The sequence below is a fragment of the Phaenicophaeus curvirostris genome, chromosome 18 (assembly GCF_032191515.1).
Source record: "Phaenicophaeus curvirostris isolate KB17595 chromosome 18, BPBGC_Pcur_1.0, whole genome shotgun sequence".
NCBI classification, from domain to species: Eukaryota; Metazoa; Chordata; class Aves; order Cuculiformes; family Cuculidae; genus Phaenicophaeus; species Phaenicophaeus curvirostris.
This window is the reverse complement of record NC_091409.1, coordinates 1,493,455-1,508,971: the sequence shown is the minus strand read 5'-3', so window position 1 is coordinate 1,508,971 and position 15,517 is coordinate 1,493,455. Positions and strand designations below refer to the sequence as shown.

Below are 15,517 nucleotides of genomic sequence, written 5' to 3'. Positions count from 1 at the left end.
GCTAGCTCTTAAAGGACATGTAGACATGCAACTAGTTCCTGAAGTGGATTTTAGGCACTTGTGTTATAATTCTGTGCCGAGTCTGATGCTATTTGTACATCTACAAATTTGTACATCATTTGGTCTTTAGCTGGAAGCGTGTTTTTATAGCAAATTTTTGATTAGATGTTGTTGTGGTTTTTTGTTGGTTTTTTTTCTTTTTTTGAAGTAAGTGAAGAAGCAAAGTGCCAGACTGGAAAAAATGCAGGCCTGTAACTGCATTGGTTGCAATCTTGGAGCTACCTGCAGAGCTGGAGGAAAGAACTGAGAAAAGTTTGGATTTTGGCTCAGGGCTGAGCTCAGGACAGTTAGAAGGGTCACACTGAATGCAGGCAGTTGTGCTTCCAGATTCTTTAGGCCACTGAGAGCTGAAATAGTATGGTATAGGTAGGCTAATATGCTTCTCTGTATGTGTGTGTATATATATATATGACAGTTTTATTCTAATATGTAGATAAGCTAGACTCTGTACTATAAATGACAGCTACTTGTATGTATTCCAGAGCTAGAATTTCCAAAGTTAAGACTAATTTTTCTTAAAATCATAGTCTACCAAGTTCTGTTGTCAGAAGTGCTGTTGCAGTTCTCTCTCCTCAACTCGCAGAACTCCTTTCCTCTTTGCTAACCACCCGTGGCATAGTCCTTGTGAGGATATTGGCTCTAGACCGTTTAGGAGCCCAGAACTGAATATTTGTCATGGACCTTGGCGCAGATCTGAGCCTAGGCTGTTCTTTCCATGCACATGACTTGGGATTGTCTGGTAAGATGAAAATGGATGTGTTTGTCCCTACAGGTGACAGAGCTGCGAGGACTGGCCACTATTTTAGTTGGTGTCGTGACGTGTGACAGCATAAACTTCTTTACAACCAAGCCTCAGGCAATCATTGTGGATATAACTGAACTGGGCACCATCAAGCTACAGCTGGAGGTTCTCTGGAAGTAAGTACAGCTTCAAATGTAAAAAAAAGTGGTGCTAAAAATTGGCAATAAAGGCTCCTAACAGTGTTACTTAGTAGCATACAACATCATAGTCCTCTTTCTATTTGCAGAGCAGGTGCGGGATAGATAGAAGCCTGATGCTTCCTCACAGCAACCCCAACTCCTGCACCTGATCTCTGGCTCTGTGGGACCAGCCCGCAGGAAGGGCACAAGGGAAGGGACACAAGCTATTTCTATGACGCCTCAGTTCGTTGTTGATGTTACCAGAGCCATGGCTAGCCACATGAACTGACTAGTAGACTTCTACTTAGCTTATTACTCTTTAGAGTGAACATTTAAGTCTAGCTCTAAGCATTATATGTACATCTATAAAACATGAACGGTAGTCTTAAAGATGATGAAATCAAACTGAAAACAGCAGCCTCTAGACACAATGAAAAAATATATAGTTGAAATTTTAGGGCAATTGGTGTTACCACGTTTATATTTGCCCTGTGATTACAGTTACTGATACGACGCCTCTTTGTGCACTACAGGGAAGCTTGGTTACAGGTGCACTTTTAAAATAATTGAATGTTTTTGTGGTGCCTATGATTTCTTGAACTGTGTAATATTTAAATTTGTAAATTGATTTTTGTAGTGGATTACTGATGTTATTAAAAGCAAATTCTCACTTTTGTGCATGCTGCACTGGAACTTCCTCACTCTAGACACACCACTATATATTTTGAGTAGTACTGTTTATCTCTTCTTTATGGGACTCAGTCCATACTGAGAGTCTTGCCTGCAACAAATCAAATTTTTTTAACCTGCTTGCTCCCTTTTACTACTGTCCAGGGGCTAAATCCAGCCATCTTAGTGAAGTGTCCAGTTAAACACCAGACACTCTTCACTTGTACTTTTTTATATGGCTTACTGCTGGCTCAGTTCTTCCCAACCCAACATGGAGAGGAAGATTTGAACGTGCCTCCATGATAAGGACCTTCTTGAAAGGCCACTTTGTGATGTCTTGTGGATCTAGACTCTCTCCAGGAAAAGAAGAAACTGAACAATGTGTACTTTAGGAAGGGCAGGGAGCTGTGTCTTGCAGGCTAGGCCTATGCCCTGGTCTTATACAACTCTTCTTCTCTGTCCATGCCGATTTCTCATTTTATTAAAAATTGCCCCCAAATAATAAATTTTGAATATGTTGAATGTGTGCTCTGCCAAATGTATCCAAGAGCCAAACAGATTTTCAGTAAAAGATAAATTTCCCTGCCCTTAGGGTAAAGTAACCAAATATATTTTACAGTCAGACTTGATCTTTCAGGTCTTTATAGCCTGTTTCTACTTTTAATTACTTTTGGAAGCATCATTTGAGTTAAATCTTGTCACTGTCTTTTAAGCAACCACGAGGAGAAATGCTACAAAAGTTTTCTGTTGCAGTTCCAGCCCAAGTTTTGATAAACTGGTTTCAGGTTGCATTTTAAAGTTTGGGGAAAGGAAAGCTTTATTGATCAACATCCTCTTTTCCAAATGTCTTTTGCATATGCTGTGGTTCTTGAAATTTGCTGTTGACTTGTATGTGCATTTGGGCTGAAACATGAGTCTTGGCAACAACATCTGACAACTCTGTTCAAGTGCACACATTGCTCTAAGTCAATGAGAAGTAAACTTGCACTGCAGAGTTTTGCCCTCACCTTTGTTTGTGACACTTTCCTCCTGAAACTTAAGAATGGGCATCAGTATATGTTTTTGGTGAGGTGTTGCAGCTGCTCTGAGACTCTTGAGGCCTCTGTTTCTTATTTGAGAAGCTGAGCCACTAATTAGTTGGGTAACAAAGCATTGTTCTAGAAGCATGTTGTGATCTTGCATTATATGCCCTATGAAACTTCCTCTTACTCATGCCTAGCTGCGTTTGTATTCCCATTTGAATCTTACGTTCATGGTAGAGTTATTGAAAACTGTGAGGAGTGGGGATAGTGCAATTTGCATTATATAATTTTTAAAGCTCTTAAAATGACAGCCCCTTTAAATGAAGTGAATTAAAATACTGTGTGGTTTTGAGATTTGCATGTCTTAGTATTGGGGAAGGAAGAAGAGGGGCAGAGAAGGATATATGAGCTCTTACATGTCCCCCGCAAAGTCTGATGCCTTTATTTGCCATCTCTCATCCTGCAACAAACACATGCCACCAAAACTTGCATTGGCTTTCATCAGGATGTGAAATGATCAAAAGCTTTATATGCAGCTTCATAGCAGAAAGGACTGGAGGCAGAATCCTCTGCTTGCAGAGATTCTTTTCTTATCTGGGAAGTCCCTTTTTCCCCTAACTTCAAGCCCAACCTCTTGAGAAGCTTTGCTTGTGCAGTGAAGGACACATACTTTCTTTATTGAACTGGGTATAAAATCTAGCAAGCACTGTATTGAGAGATGGCATGTTTGTAGTGGAGTCTGGAGGAGATCACTTCTGCTCTTTTCTTCTTAAACAACACAAATGGCATGTAACAGATTCACTGAATTTACTTTTGCTGGATCTACTTGCTTGCCTTTCCTCACTGTCAGTGACCTTCATAAATAATTACTCAAGTAAGCTGTTCTTCCAAAAGGACTGTACGAGGCAAACCCCTTCCTGTTCTGGGATAGTGCATAGTTTCTCAAGTAATAGCCTAAATCTTCAAAGGAAATTATTTGTGACCAAATTTTCTAGAAATATGACTTGAATTGTGTCGACATTTGATTGTTGCAGTACCTCACAGCTTAGAGTGCAGCTTTTGACTGGCAAGATGAGCGCTTCTATGGCATTTTGGACAACCATCACCCAGCTTTTAGAGCTGGCGACAGCTGAGCTGAGAGCAGGGTTAGCAGTGACGCATTTTCTTCGGGTGTTAATCCCCACTTGGAATTTCTCAGTGTATGAGAAAACTCCGACTGCGTGTCTGCTGTGTTTAAGTTTTGTGAAATGTGTTGGTAACCTACCAAGTGGTTTCTCCAGAGCACTTCTGCACAGAACTGGCAGGCTCCTCCTCTTTGACAGCCTGTTTGCTGAAGTTGTTTACAGAAAAGAGAAGTTGTGTGGTGATAACTCGGGATATTGCTATTTTCAAAGATAGACCACTCAAAATAACAGCTGCTCTTTGCTTTGATTTAAGTATAACTAAAGAAATCGAGCTGATTTGCTCAAGCTTCCCTGAGAAGCAAGCTTTCAATCTAGACCTGCTTTGTGAGAGATCCAAATGTAGATCACACTTCCAATTCTAAACATATATCTTCTTTAAATAGGCCACTAGTCTTCTGGGCTCTAACAAAAGTTCCTTCAGCTCCTTTGTAGATTATGCCATGAGGAGCGTGAATGAACTTGGGCCTGTTGCAGGACAGCTTTGTTGGCCAGTTTGGCAGAAGACTTTGGGTGTTTTTGCCAACCTAAACAGCAGTCTGAATTCTGACTCTCATGAAGGACAAAGAGAAAGCCTGTATTCTCTTTTCAGAACTTCAGTTAGCACCCCGTACTGGGATCTAAGCGCACCATCCAGCCAGAACCACTGTAGTAATTTCTGCCCCCTTTGAGTGTTTGTTGGCCTGGCTCACAAGGATTTGTTGAGTAGGAAAAAAAAGCCTCAAGAGAGAATAAAAAGAGAAAAGTCTGAGGTTTTTGGTACATGCCTCCTGACAGTCTTGCTCTTATAGCTGAAAACTTACGTGATTAGGTAGTTACTCATGCAGGTGTCTTCAGGCAGTTGGCCATCAATGCATCTCTACCTTTTCACCTGTGTTCTGTCAGGGGAGAAAAGAAATTTCATGAGTAACAGCAAGTCCAATCCTGTTGACCAGAATTGTTTTTTGTATTAATGCGAGTCTGGATTCACACGCTCGGTAGGGGGATTCAGACAGGTCTATCCACCAAGAGACCTCCTGGCCTGGTGGTATTTGATACATGGAACGACTGGACAGAAGCGAGTGATTAGGGCACAGTCTTGGCAGTGGGAGAAAGGAATGCAGATTGTCTGGGCGAAGACTGAGTCAACTTCAGCTCTTATGTGTCCTGCCTGATGACTTATACTCCTCTGAGCACACCCAACAGAAAAATGCAGCAGGGTGAGGGAAATGGTAGAATTCTTGAATATTTCATCCTTCCACATGTTTGGTTATGACAAAATGACATCTTGCTGGGAATCTGCGCTCAGTTCTGTCAAGGCTGAGGTGCCTCTGAATGTATATGGATGCAAAGCTTCATATCTCATGGGAAATGGGAGCTCTGAGATCAGGCTGGACACGTGTTACCTCCATACTGAGGAAGACAGTGGTGTATTGCAGTGCAGGATGCTGTTGAGAATTATCACTGTGCAACATGAGATGTTAGAGAGAGCAGAAGCTCTGCTTTTCAGCTTTTGCTAAAGAGCAGGAGTTCATTTCCCTGTAACTGATTAGTCCTATTAATTGTTTGGATCTTTTCAGACTTCTAGAGGTTCTGTATTGTACAGCTAAATGCAGCTGACTATATCCTACTGTTTGGTCATTCTATTCCTATCTATGAGATTACTTGTTTGTTATCAGCAATTCACTCTTTTTTTTCCAAAATGTCAGTGATTAAGTGGGAAAACAAACTTTCTTCTGGTTCCGCAAGACATATCAGTAGGGAACAAAAACAACATGCAGAAAAAACAAACTTGCTTTATTTAACTTTAAAGGTTTTTCCTCTTCTGGTTAGCTGAGTTGTGTTTTGGGAGACTGGTCATCCAAGTTTCCTTAGACTACTTTGCAAAGGAGTAGGGAATTTAATGACTGTGATGAGGTAGGTAATTGGAAGTCTTTAGGGCAGGGCTTGTAGAACTCTTGTAGACCATAGCCAGTGTCCTCTAGGGCTATAACTGGACTCATCCATGACTATGTGAACCACATAACCTGCTCTATTCCACCATGCAAGATTCCTCTGCCAGCCAAAGGAGTTATTTATCAATATTTGAAATATAATGAAGCTTTTTTTAGAGACTTTTCCACGTGCTACGTGCACTGCAGGATGGAAATTAATGAGTTTTCCTTTATTACATTTATTCTGTTTCTTCCCTGTCTAGCATGGTGCGTGTCTCACTAGCTGTCTGGTGGCTGTCAGTAGGACACTGTGAAAGGGTGGAGAGCACTTCAGACTTTTGGCCAGTTGGGCTCCTCTTCCAAAGACTGCAGCACAGGTCTCTGCCTAAAGCGTGTTGAGAATTCTGTGTAAAACCACAACCTTTTCACCTACAACTTTCTCTGCTGCTGCAATCATAAATATTGGTCGGAGAGGCAGTCTCTTATTCCCTGTGCTGTTTACTAAATGTCAGAATTCAAATCCCAACAGATGTTCCTGCTGCTAAACATTTCTGTGCTTTCTGGTCTTACTGATACTTAGGCCTTTGTGTCTTCTGCTACAGCCCCTTTGATACAGAGAGTTTGTTTTTGTCACCTGGAACCACTGCCAAGTTTTCTGTGGGTAGCAGGAAGAACTCATTATACAACTGGACGCCACCAAATACTCCAAGCTTCAGAGAGAAATACTACCTGGTGAGTTTTTTGAGTTATTTTGAGTTCTGTTTTAGATTTTGTAAAATTAAAAAAACCCCAACTTTGGTAGGTAAAACAAATAGCAATGATGTGGGCATCTGCTCTGATAGTCTGCGGTGGGAATCGAACTAGGAACCAATGTGTCTCAATAGCTGTGGAGCAGAACGATGCCTTAGGGGTGCTATGCGAAACAAACCTCTTCCTCAGCCCCATTTTATTGCCCAGCATAACCCAAGGGAATAGAAAACCCTGTCCTCTTTCTCATTCATTAAAGACGGCTATGTCTTAATGGTTGCTTTTTTTTTTTGTACAACCTTCTTAATTCTGCCACACATCTCAAATACTGGTAACACCGTGTATGTGTTCCCCTGACATCAAGTTTAAGTCAGGTTTGGCATTGCTTCACCAAGGCAGCGGAATATGCAGTCTTCAGAAATGTTTATTATTTGTGCAGGGTTATGTTGGACTCTTAAAAATGAACATTTCCTCTAACCGCTGTTTTCACATCCTGTCCTAAGATGATGTAACACAAAAGTTGCTTGGCAAGTTTATTTTTCCAGAATAATTTTTTAGCTGCCTTGGTAACTTTCATCTGAGACATCCAAAGAACAGTTACTACTGCTTCACTTAGTTCATCCAGTAGACTTTTAGTACTTTGTTTCAATAGTTTCTCTTGTCCAGCGTATGCTGGCCTGGCTCCCTTGTGCAGAAGAGCACTGTGGTTTTGATCAGTTTGGGTTCATGTGTTTCAAGGAAAAGGAAAACATAGTTCTGTGTCTTAGGTGGTATCTCACACTTTTCAATGTGCTCACTTTGAATCTGTTTTTCTGCAGTCTGCTTTGCAACAAAGGCAGAGCCAAGGGGATGTAAATGATGAAGCTCAGCCTCCCAGCATATTGAGCTACCTGGCTGCCTGTGATTTTGACATGCATGGGAGGAGCAGTCTCCACAATCCTGCAGAGACAAGTGAGGCTGACTCGTTCAGCTCTGAGGATCAGAAAGGGACAGAATCCAGAAATACAACTCCAGCTCTAGACCATGGGATGTTGCCATCGGTGATTACTCAAGAGATTTGTGCAGAAGAGCGACAGCATCCTCTTCCAAACCACACGACTCTAGATATCCTGAAGAAGACTCCATGTGTGGATGGATTTCCAAGTAATCCATCTAGTTTTCTGAATCGTCACAAAGGTAGTAGAGATTCTTTTAACCAGACCAGAAATCACTGTCTGACAGAGCAAGAAGACGTTAGTAAGAAAAACCTGAATTCTGCAAATGACCTAAAACTAGATGGGCGTACAAAGTCAATTGATAAGACTCTCCAAGAAGTGTTAAATTTGCTGAAATTACATGATGTGGGGCAAGCCCAGCTGGAGAAATTGGAATATCAGGTTTCATCTCTGAGGGACAAATTAAAGGTATGATAGTGTTTTACTCTTGGTAGATGGTTAAGCTTCCACCATTACTTGTAAAACTGTAGAAGTTCTGTGACCCTGTTGTAGATTTGATTTAATTATGTATTCATGGCATGTTCCCAAAAAGTAAGTTTGGCCACCAGAGGTCAGGCATTACTCAGAAAAGGCAGCCTTGAGCGCTAGGAGCAATATGACGCACAGAGGCAGCCTTCAAATGCTGTGTGCAGGTCAATCATCTGGAAAAAGAAATTAAAAAACTGCATACAGTCAAAAGGGAAATTAATCTTGGCTAAGCAGAATCTGAGTTTTATGTGACAGCTTCTGCATTTTGGTTTGCTCCCATTTTTTTGATGTTTTTCAGATTTAGTATACCTTGAGATGACTGCATCAGTTCATCAAACCTAATGTTTCTCCAGGATCACCTAGCTTTTGCCGGCAGTTCAGTCTGTCTGACAAGTCCTATGATGCTGAAAACATTTCTTTGTCTAGAAGAAAGGTCCTGGAGAAGAGCTGTCTGCAAGCAGTGGCTTAGATGACAAATTTGCTTGCATTGTAGTATGTGGGGCCAGTGTGCAAACTTGGGAGAGTAAGATGATGTAAGACTTCATCTAATGTCTGGGATAATAAATTACATTAACAGAACTGCACTGACTTCCTGTTCTAGTGCAACCACTTTAAAAATAGAGATTAAATAAAACAGACCAGGTGCTCTCAAACCAGCCTTTCCAAGGGGGAGAAGGTTAGTGGCCTGTGAAATCCACTCTTAATATTGAAGTTCTTGGATACTATGCTGGAATGCAACAGACCCCTGAGATCGCAACTTCTAGATCTGAAACAGTTGCAGTAATGGCCAAAGATGCAGAGAAAATCAGCTCTCGTGTCAAACTTAAGAGGCACAGAAACACAGAATGTTCAAAATATTAAAGCATATTTTGAGATTCATTAGCAGCATTATTTTGAGATTGGAGTGCTGTGCCAAGAGCTAACGTTCCTGATGTGTATGAACGAAATCAGAAAAGCAAATTGATTTGTTTATTAGCAGTGACTTGAAAAACCACAAAGAACCTATGAAAAATGGTTTGATAAGTACAAATAATGATATTTTTCCTTCCATTCCATCAACAGTTAAAGACATTTCATCACAAACATTCATCTATGGAAAGTTTAATGGTGGAGACAGTGCTGGAAAGTTTTGACTTTTTAAATGCTGACTGTAGTGCTGATGAGGTCTCAGTATTTGGAAGCATAAGAACTGCCAGTACCAGGTATGTATCTGCAGCACTTCATGACAGGGGACAAGGGGTAAGGAGGGCTGATCCCAGGAATGCTTACAGAGTCACTGTACTTGGCTAAGTAACAGTGGTGCAGAGCTGCTATTGGTCGAACATCCAGGAAAGAAACCAATTTTTTTGAATATTCAGAAATTCATAATTTGGAAAACTTACCACGTTGAAATAGCTGGATATGTAAACTGCATTATGGAAAACTTTGCAGAATGATACATGCAGGACTGCTAGGAACAGGCTGCAGGAAACAGGCCTATCAGGATGATGCTGAACAGTTCTGCTCTAGGGAGGGCAAGAGCTAAGAGTAATTTACAGAGATCTGCCCATTCTTTCTTTTGAATTCAATCTGCATTTTACAAGTTGTGTAGCACTGACGCTTGCATTCTAGAGCTACGAGCCCAAACCTGGGAGACTACACTCCTGGTATTATTGAGTGGGAGTAACGTCAAGGAATTTGTCTGTAAATGTTCCTCTTTTGTAGTTCACCTGCTGCAAATCAGCCAGCAACTCAGTTTGTTATCTGGAAGTATCTGTTCCTGGTATTGATTCTCCAAAATGAGATTTTGTGAGATCATGTGATCTGATATTGCTGTCCTGAAATGAGTTTTAGAAATAAAGTCCTTATGTTTTTGTGTTTTAAATGCAATGAAAGTGGTGTTATCTGTTAAATGCCACCTGGTTTGCACTTTTGCAACTTGCTTGAAGGCTGCTACTAAGACTGCACATCTTCATATTCAATTTGGTTATGACATAATGTTTTAACTCCTTTTTCCCTTATCTTAACAGCACATACAGTGACAATGCACTTCAGTCCCTGAGCTGTGACATGAGAACAGAAACAAGAGGTGTAACTACTGGTGATGACAACTTAGATACACTTTTGATAACTCATCTAAAGCTGTGCAAAGGTCTTTTACAGGTAAGGAGCAGCCTATGGGTTTCCAGAGCACAGTTGTAATTGATTCTGAATTTATAGCTGGTTCTTTTATAAAAGTAGAAAGACTCAGACAGAAATTGAGTCCCAAAAACGTAATGAATACATGTGTATGCACAGAACATGTCGTACATAACTCTCCTGTTATATCAGCCTCTGGGTTTTGTTGAAGCTCTTAAGTAATAGCTTTGTGCCCAGAGGTTGCTGATGTAGTACGACAGATTTTGGGTCGAATTGTGTATCAATAACAGGTCATCAATTTTTTTAATGAATGAAAAAGCTGCTACTACTAGAAAGAAACTGGTAGCGTGTAGGGCAAGAAAGAGCTCTTCTCTCCACTTGAGACCTTACTCCTCAATAAATTTCAGTTGTAGTGCTCAAGCACATCGTCCTTGGATGAGGATGGGCAGCAGGGGACGGTGCAACAATTAGTATTGATCTGCTACACAGTTGTCAATGGACAGGGACAGAGAAAAATGTCACATACCAGACAACCTGTTCCAGCGTAATGTAATTTACTCATTCTGCTGAGCAGCTTTGCAGTCAGGAGCAACGTGTCCATGATGTAATGGGAAAAGAGGCCTTTGAAACCAGCTGGTGTGTTTTCTCACGGATTTTAGAAGTTTAATTCTAAAACAAATCCTCATTCACCTTGAGCTTGATACTGCCTTTGTTTCAGCTACTCAGATAAGCATGTTGCATTTCAGAAACTGAAGTCACCAAATGTTGCCCAGGTTGTCCAGGAGAGCATTTTGGAAGAAGTGTCGGAGCAGACACGAGTGCTGGGTGATGTCTTGGATATGTCTGTTGGAGAAAGTGAGTACCTGGATTATTCCAATGCATGTGAAAGGTACAGGTAACTCTGCTTGAGCTTGACTAGAAGCATCAAGGTTTCATTCTGAATTCCTTATAGACATGCACATAATTAAAACAGCTCTTGTATTTAGAGTCTTAGAAAAAGCAGGGCTCATTGTTTGGTTTTATTCCTCTGCAAAGAAGGAAGAGCTTTGAAGAAGTTTGACTCTAAGCAATGGTAGCTGAACTGGTATGTCTTAGAAACAGGGATTTTATAGATGGAGTTTGCAGCAGAGTAGCCTTAATGAAGGCCTCCTTTATACCTGTGCTTTCATTTAGTTAGCCAACAGCCCAGTTTCTCTACACATTTGCAAGAAAAGTTTGACGTGCAATTTTTCCCATCTCAGACCTTCCCCCAGCTGAATTATTTCACTGACTGCTGGATATGACAAAATGATAAAGGCACAGTGGGAGACCTTGTAGGCTTTTGTTCTTGTCTTGGCAAATGTAGCGGCAAGAAAGCAAATTTTAGTTGGAAGAATGTGGTGACAGATTTTATCCTGAAGGATGTGAGAATAAACTGTTCTCTAGAGCAGGCTCCAAAGGGCCTTTGGAACAATGTGATGAGGAAGGTGTAGGAGTCTAAAACACAGAATGCATCGCTGTAGGTAAGAGTGAGAAATAACAGAGTTTAAATGATAACAAGAAACCACAGGGTATTGCTTAAAGTGTTCTTCTGAAGTGTTTAATGAAAGAAAGCCTTTTCTTAGCCCATGCACTGAGATTCAGAGTTCTCCACTTGTGAAAGTACGTATGACAGGATCTCTAAAATGCTTGGGAACAGCACATCTCTTGCTGGCAGGAGTGGAGACAGTTCAACTTGCAGAAAGTTCTTCCGCAATTTGACTCAGATGCTGGGATAAAATGAATAATGAGAGGCAGGAGAGCTGTGAGTCATCTCATTCAGGTCTCACAATGACAGTTTAGGAGCTTAGCCCAAGCTCGGTGAAATCAATGCTTGCAGATGTTACATACTGGCAGCAAATCTCCGGCTCTGAACAAAGCCATCTATTTAAGGCAAATACAAGTTATGCTGACACATCTCTAGATATGCCATCTGGTGCGTAATTTCTTATGTAAAATCCAAAATCCACTAGAGCTCACTAGCCTTCTGAAATATGATGACTTTTTTCTCCAGTTATTCAGAAGACTAAAAAGAAGAAGCACTATCTGAAGATGTGGAGTGATCTTGCAGAGCCTGGCAACATCTTGTTTGCTTCAGCAGAAAGATTCCGTCATGCACTAAAATACACATTGACACTCAAAGTGAAGGAAAAATACCCTGGTCAATTAGAAGCAGGTACTAGTCTGTTTCTTGAACACAAGGCCACTCTGGTTTCATTTTATTGCGTGGCTAAGAATTGTCCTTGTAGATTTTAAAAATGAACTAAAACTTACTTACTTGTTTTAAGCAGTTTCCATCTAACCAACTTTTCATTTTCTCATTTGTTCTTTTCTGTTACTTTCAGTATTGCAGAGGTTACTGGAACAGATCATCACCTGTGACGGGTTGCTCCCCCCTCTGCACCTCCAAACAGAACCAGTTACTTTATTCCAATTTTATAGCTACCTGGAGAAACATGACGTTCTCAGCCTGGAGAAACACTTCGGAAAGCTTGCTAGAGAAGGTAGTGACTGTGCTTTGCTCCTTTGCTTGCGCTCACAAGCCCAGCAGCTAAGTATTGCTCTGCAGGTTACTACTCAAGATTTACTTTCAGAGCGGGAAACAGCCCATTGACAATTTCTTTCCATTTTAATTCCCCTTATGCCCATGCAGTTTTAATTAGAACAGAAAAGACATGTTTGATTCCTCTATTTAACCACGTAGAAGCCAAACAGAGGGGTGAAGGATGTGGTGAAGGATGGGTTGATCGTCAGCGCCTTAAAAAGTGGGTTCTGTGGTGTTCTGAAGTTAAATCTGAAACCAGGTTGGCAGGAATCTACAGCTAGATTCAAGGACTGAGTAAATGTCTGTAGCTTTGTGTGACTATAGCAGCTATAATCAGACACAGCATTAACATTTCAGAGGTTACTAATGTGCATTTTCTAGCATGAATTAGCCAGTGTCTTGCTGAAATCTAGTCCAGCATATGAAAATACTTGAAAACTTAGTCTGTATCAGACAAGAACTATTTTAAAAATACTCCTGATATTGGCTACATCTTCAGTCTTATTTTGATGCAGCTGACTCATGGTGGGGGAGTAAACTTGTGCATTGCTAGTCAGTGAGAGAGACCTGGAATACTCTTCAAATTGAATCTGTCAATCCAGTGCCTGGTTTCTTATTTTTTTAAAAGATAAAGGCTTTTCTCTTTGACCAGTACACCTAGATGTATCAGAGATGTTTAAAAGGATTTGCTTGATTGCATTTTCCTTATTTTAGGATTAGCTTGATTGTCCTTAGGACAAAGGTGCAGGAGTTCTGTGGCTCCATATATTGTACTCGATGCACCCGGGTCCTAAAAGGATGAGGTCTTTGCTGCATCCTCTGAACTAATATTGTGCAATAATAATTTCTGCTGCATTCTTCAGGCACTCTTGGCATAGGAGGAAATGAAACAATGACAGAGAAAGAAGACAGGATGGTCAAAAGGGCAGTTGTCCTGATTTGCTTCCTGCCACACTTGGCTACTTATTAGCCTTGTGAATAACTACGTGTGGCTAAAGGAGATGGAATTAGAGAAAGGCTTGTCTTCTCTTGATGATGTCTGTGTCAGTAAGTGAAGCTGAGTCTTTTAACTTCTAGTGATGCTGATTGAGGAGCTAAAGTGCCCTGGGCGCCTGAAGACTCTTAAAAAGCTGAAAGGGAAGCGACTGAACAAACTCCAGCCTCTACCGCAGACTTTACAGCTACTTGGGATTTTACAGCTAGATGACAACCACCGTGTCAGCAAAGCAGCCACATCCTGCCTCTCCCGTGCAGCAGCAAACAGGAACTTCAGGGAAAAGGTAAGGACTGCACTTCTTAACAGCTTTTCAAAATAGATGCTGAAATACATGGAACTTGTTTATCCTAGAATAGCTCTATTGTCCTCTCCATACATTGATCTAATAACTAGAACCTGAACAACATCAGTGCTCAAGTGATTTGCTGCGATCCTTCATTCACCTTAAGACAGTGCTAAGGTCAGACTGAGTTTGAACTGCAGGGTTACTGTTACGTTTCTTCTATTTTTTTTTTCTTCTCTTTCATTTAGGCTGTCTTTTTTTACACTGATGTTTTAGCTACCTGTGATGCAAGACTTCAGCAAGCTGCATGTTTCGCTCTTAAAAACCTCAGAGTAAGTAATTAGAGCTCTACTTTTGCTGTGTGTGTCTAGCCAAAACTGCTAGAGGCAAGTGTATCTAGCTTTTTTTTTACATTTTTTTTTTACTTAATTTAAGCTGGTAGGATTACTTTTTCGGCTTCCCTGTATCTGGAATTAATGAATTCTCTGGCTGCCAAAGTTCTAAACTATAAATGCTGTTATTCAAAAGGCAGCAGGCAGAGGGAGCTGCAGGCTTCTCAAAGTGTCCGGGTTTGATCTGACAGGCACAGTACAATTGCAGAAAGGATGTTTTCTAATTTCTACAATATTGTCAGTGGTGAAGGACAACAGAGACTGGGGGATATCTAGCGTGAGAAAAATGAGCAACAGTCAGCTCTACATGGAGTCAGTTCTAAAGCTTTAACTATAGAAATTTAAAGTTCAATAAGTTCATAGTTTTTTAAACAATAGGTGGTTACAGTCAGAAAATAAATTAATATTTGTATTGCTATTATAAGAAACTGTCAGAGCAGATTTGAAGCTTTCCAATACCCACAAGTCTGTAATGGGTTCTTTGCACACAAGGGATTATTGTGAGTACAGTTTCTACGAACAGGCAGTCACAGGAGAGGCTCCACAAATCAGAGTCTTACTCTCAAAGTCAGATTTGTGAAACAATTGTTGCCCTTGCACAACCTGCATTAACTCTTCTAGTGAAAGTCCCGATTGCTTCATGCTAGTTTAATGGCACTGCAGCAGTGAACTGTACCCTGGAACTTTTATACTTTTTTCATGTGCTGTAACAGGAGGGAAAGTAGCAGAGGTGAGATCATGCTCAGAAAAACTGACTGCAAGCTGGTATGTTGGGGGAGAAAAGAGTGGTCACAGTAGAATTCAGGTGTGAGAAGAGATGAGAGTTAGTGTGAACCTGTTTGCCTTGCAAAAAACCCTTCATCAAAATGCTTGCTGAAAAGCTACTGTTGCAAATGTTTCTGTCCTTAAACAGGGCGTTGAGAGTATTGAGCAGGTTGCCCACCTGTGCCAGTCTGAAACAGAGGAAGTTAGGAATGCAGCCAGGGAGACGACGCTGTCCTTTGGTAAGTCTTTTGTACAGCTTTAAAGAGAGATTCTGAAAAAGTAATGTGAAAGAATATACAGAACCAGAACAGGTCTGAGGTTCAGCCTGAACACGCCTAGGACAATGGAAATGTCTCATAAACCGTTAAGGTAAACTTTGTACCACATATAATAACCAAAGGCTCCCATTAAAGGTTGTAGAAC

At 40.8% G+C, this 15,517-nt stretch overlaps 1 protein-coding gene across 5 annotated transcripts in view; it reads left to right on the top strand.

The window, feature by feature from the left end:
- The window catches only part of RIPOR3 (RIPOR family member 3), a 43,860-nt gene that overhangs the window by 26,489 nt on the left and 1,854 nt on the right, over positions 1–15,517 (top strand). For all 5 annotated transcript variants that reach the window (XM_069871998.1, XM_069871999.1, XM_069872000.1 and 2 more), the window contains 11 exons: positions 833–978; positions 6,369–6,498; positions 7,332–7,916; positions 9,039–9,178; positions 9,986–10,118; positions 10,841–10,949; positions 12,127–12,288; positions 12,458–12,616; positions 13,735–13,937; positions 14,186–14,269; positions 15,243–15,333. In XM_069871998.1, the coding sequence (XP_069728099.1) occupies positions 833–978; positions 6,369–6,498; positions 7,332–7,916; positions 9,039–9,178; positions 9,986–10,118; positions 10,841–10,949; positions 12,127–12,288; positions 12,458–12,616; positions 13,735–13,937; positions 14,186–14,269; positions 15,243–15,333 (1,942 nt within the window). The remainder of the gene's footprint in view (positions 1–832; positions 979–6,368; positions 6,499–7,331; positions 7,917–9,038; positions 9,179–9,985; positions 10,119–10,840; positions 10,950–12,126; positions 12,289–12,457; positions 12,617–13,734; positions 13,938–14,185; positions 14,270–15,242; positions 15,334–15,517) is intronic.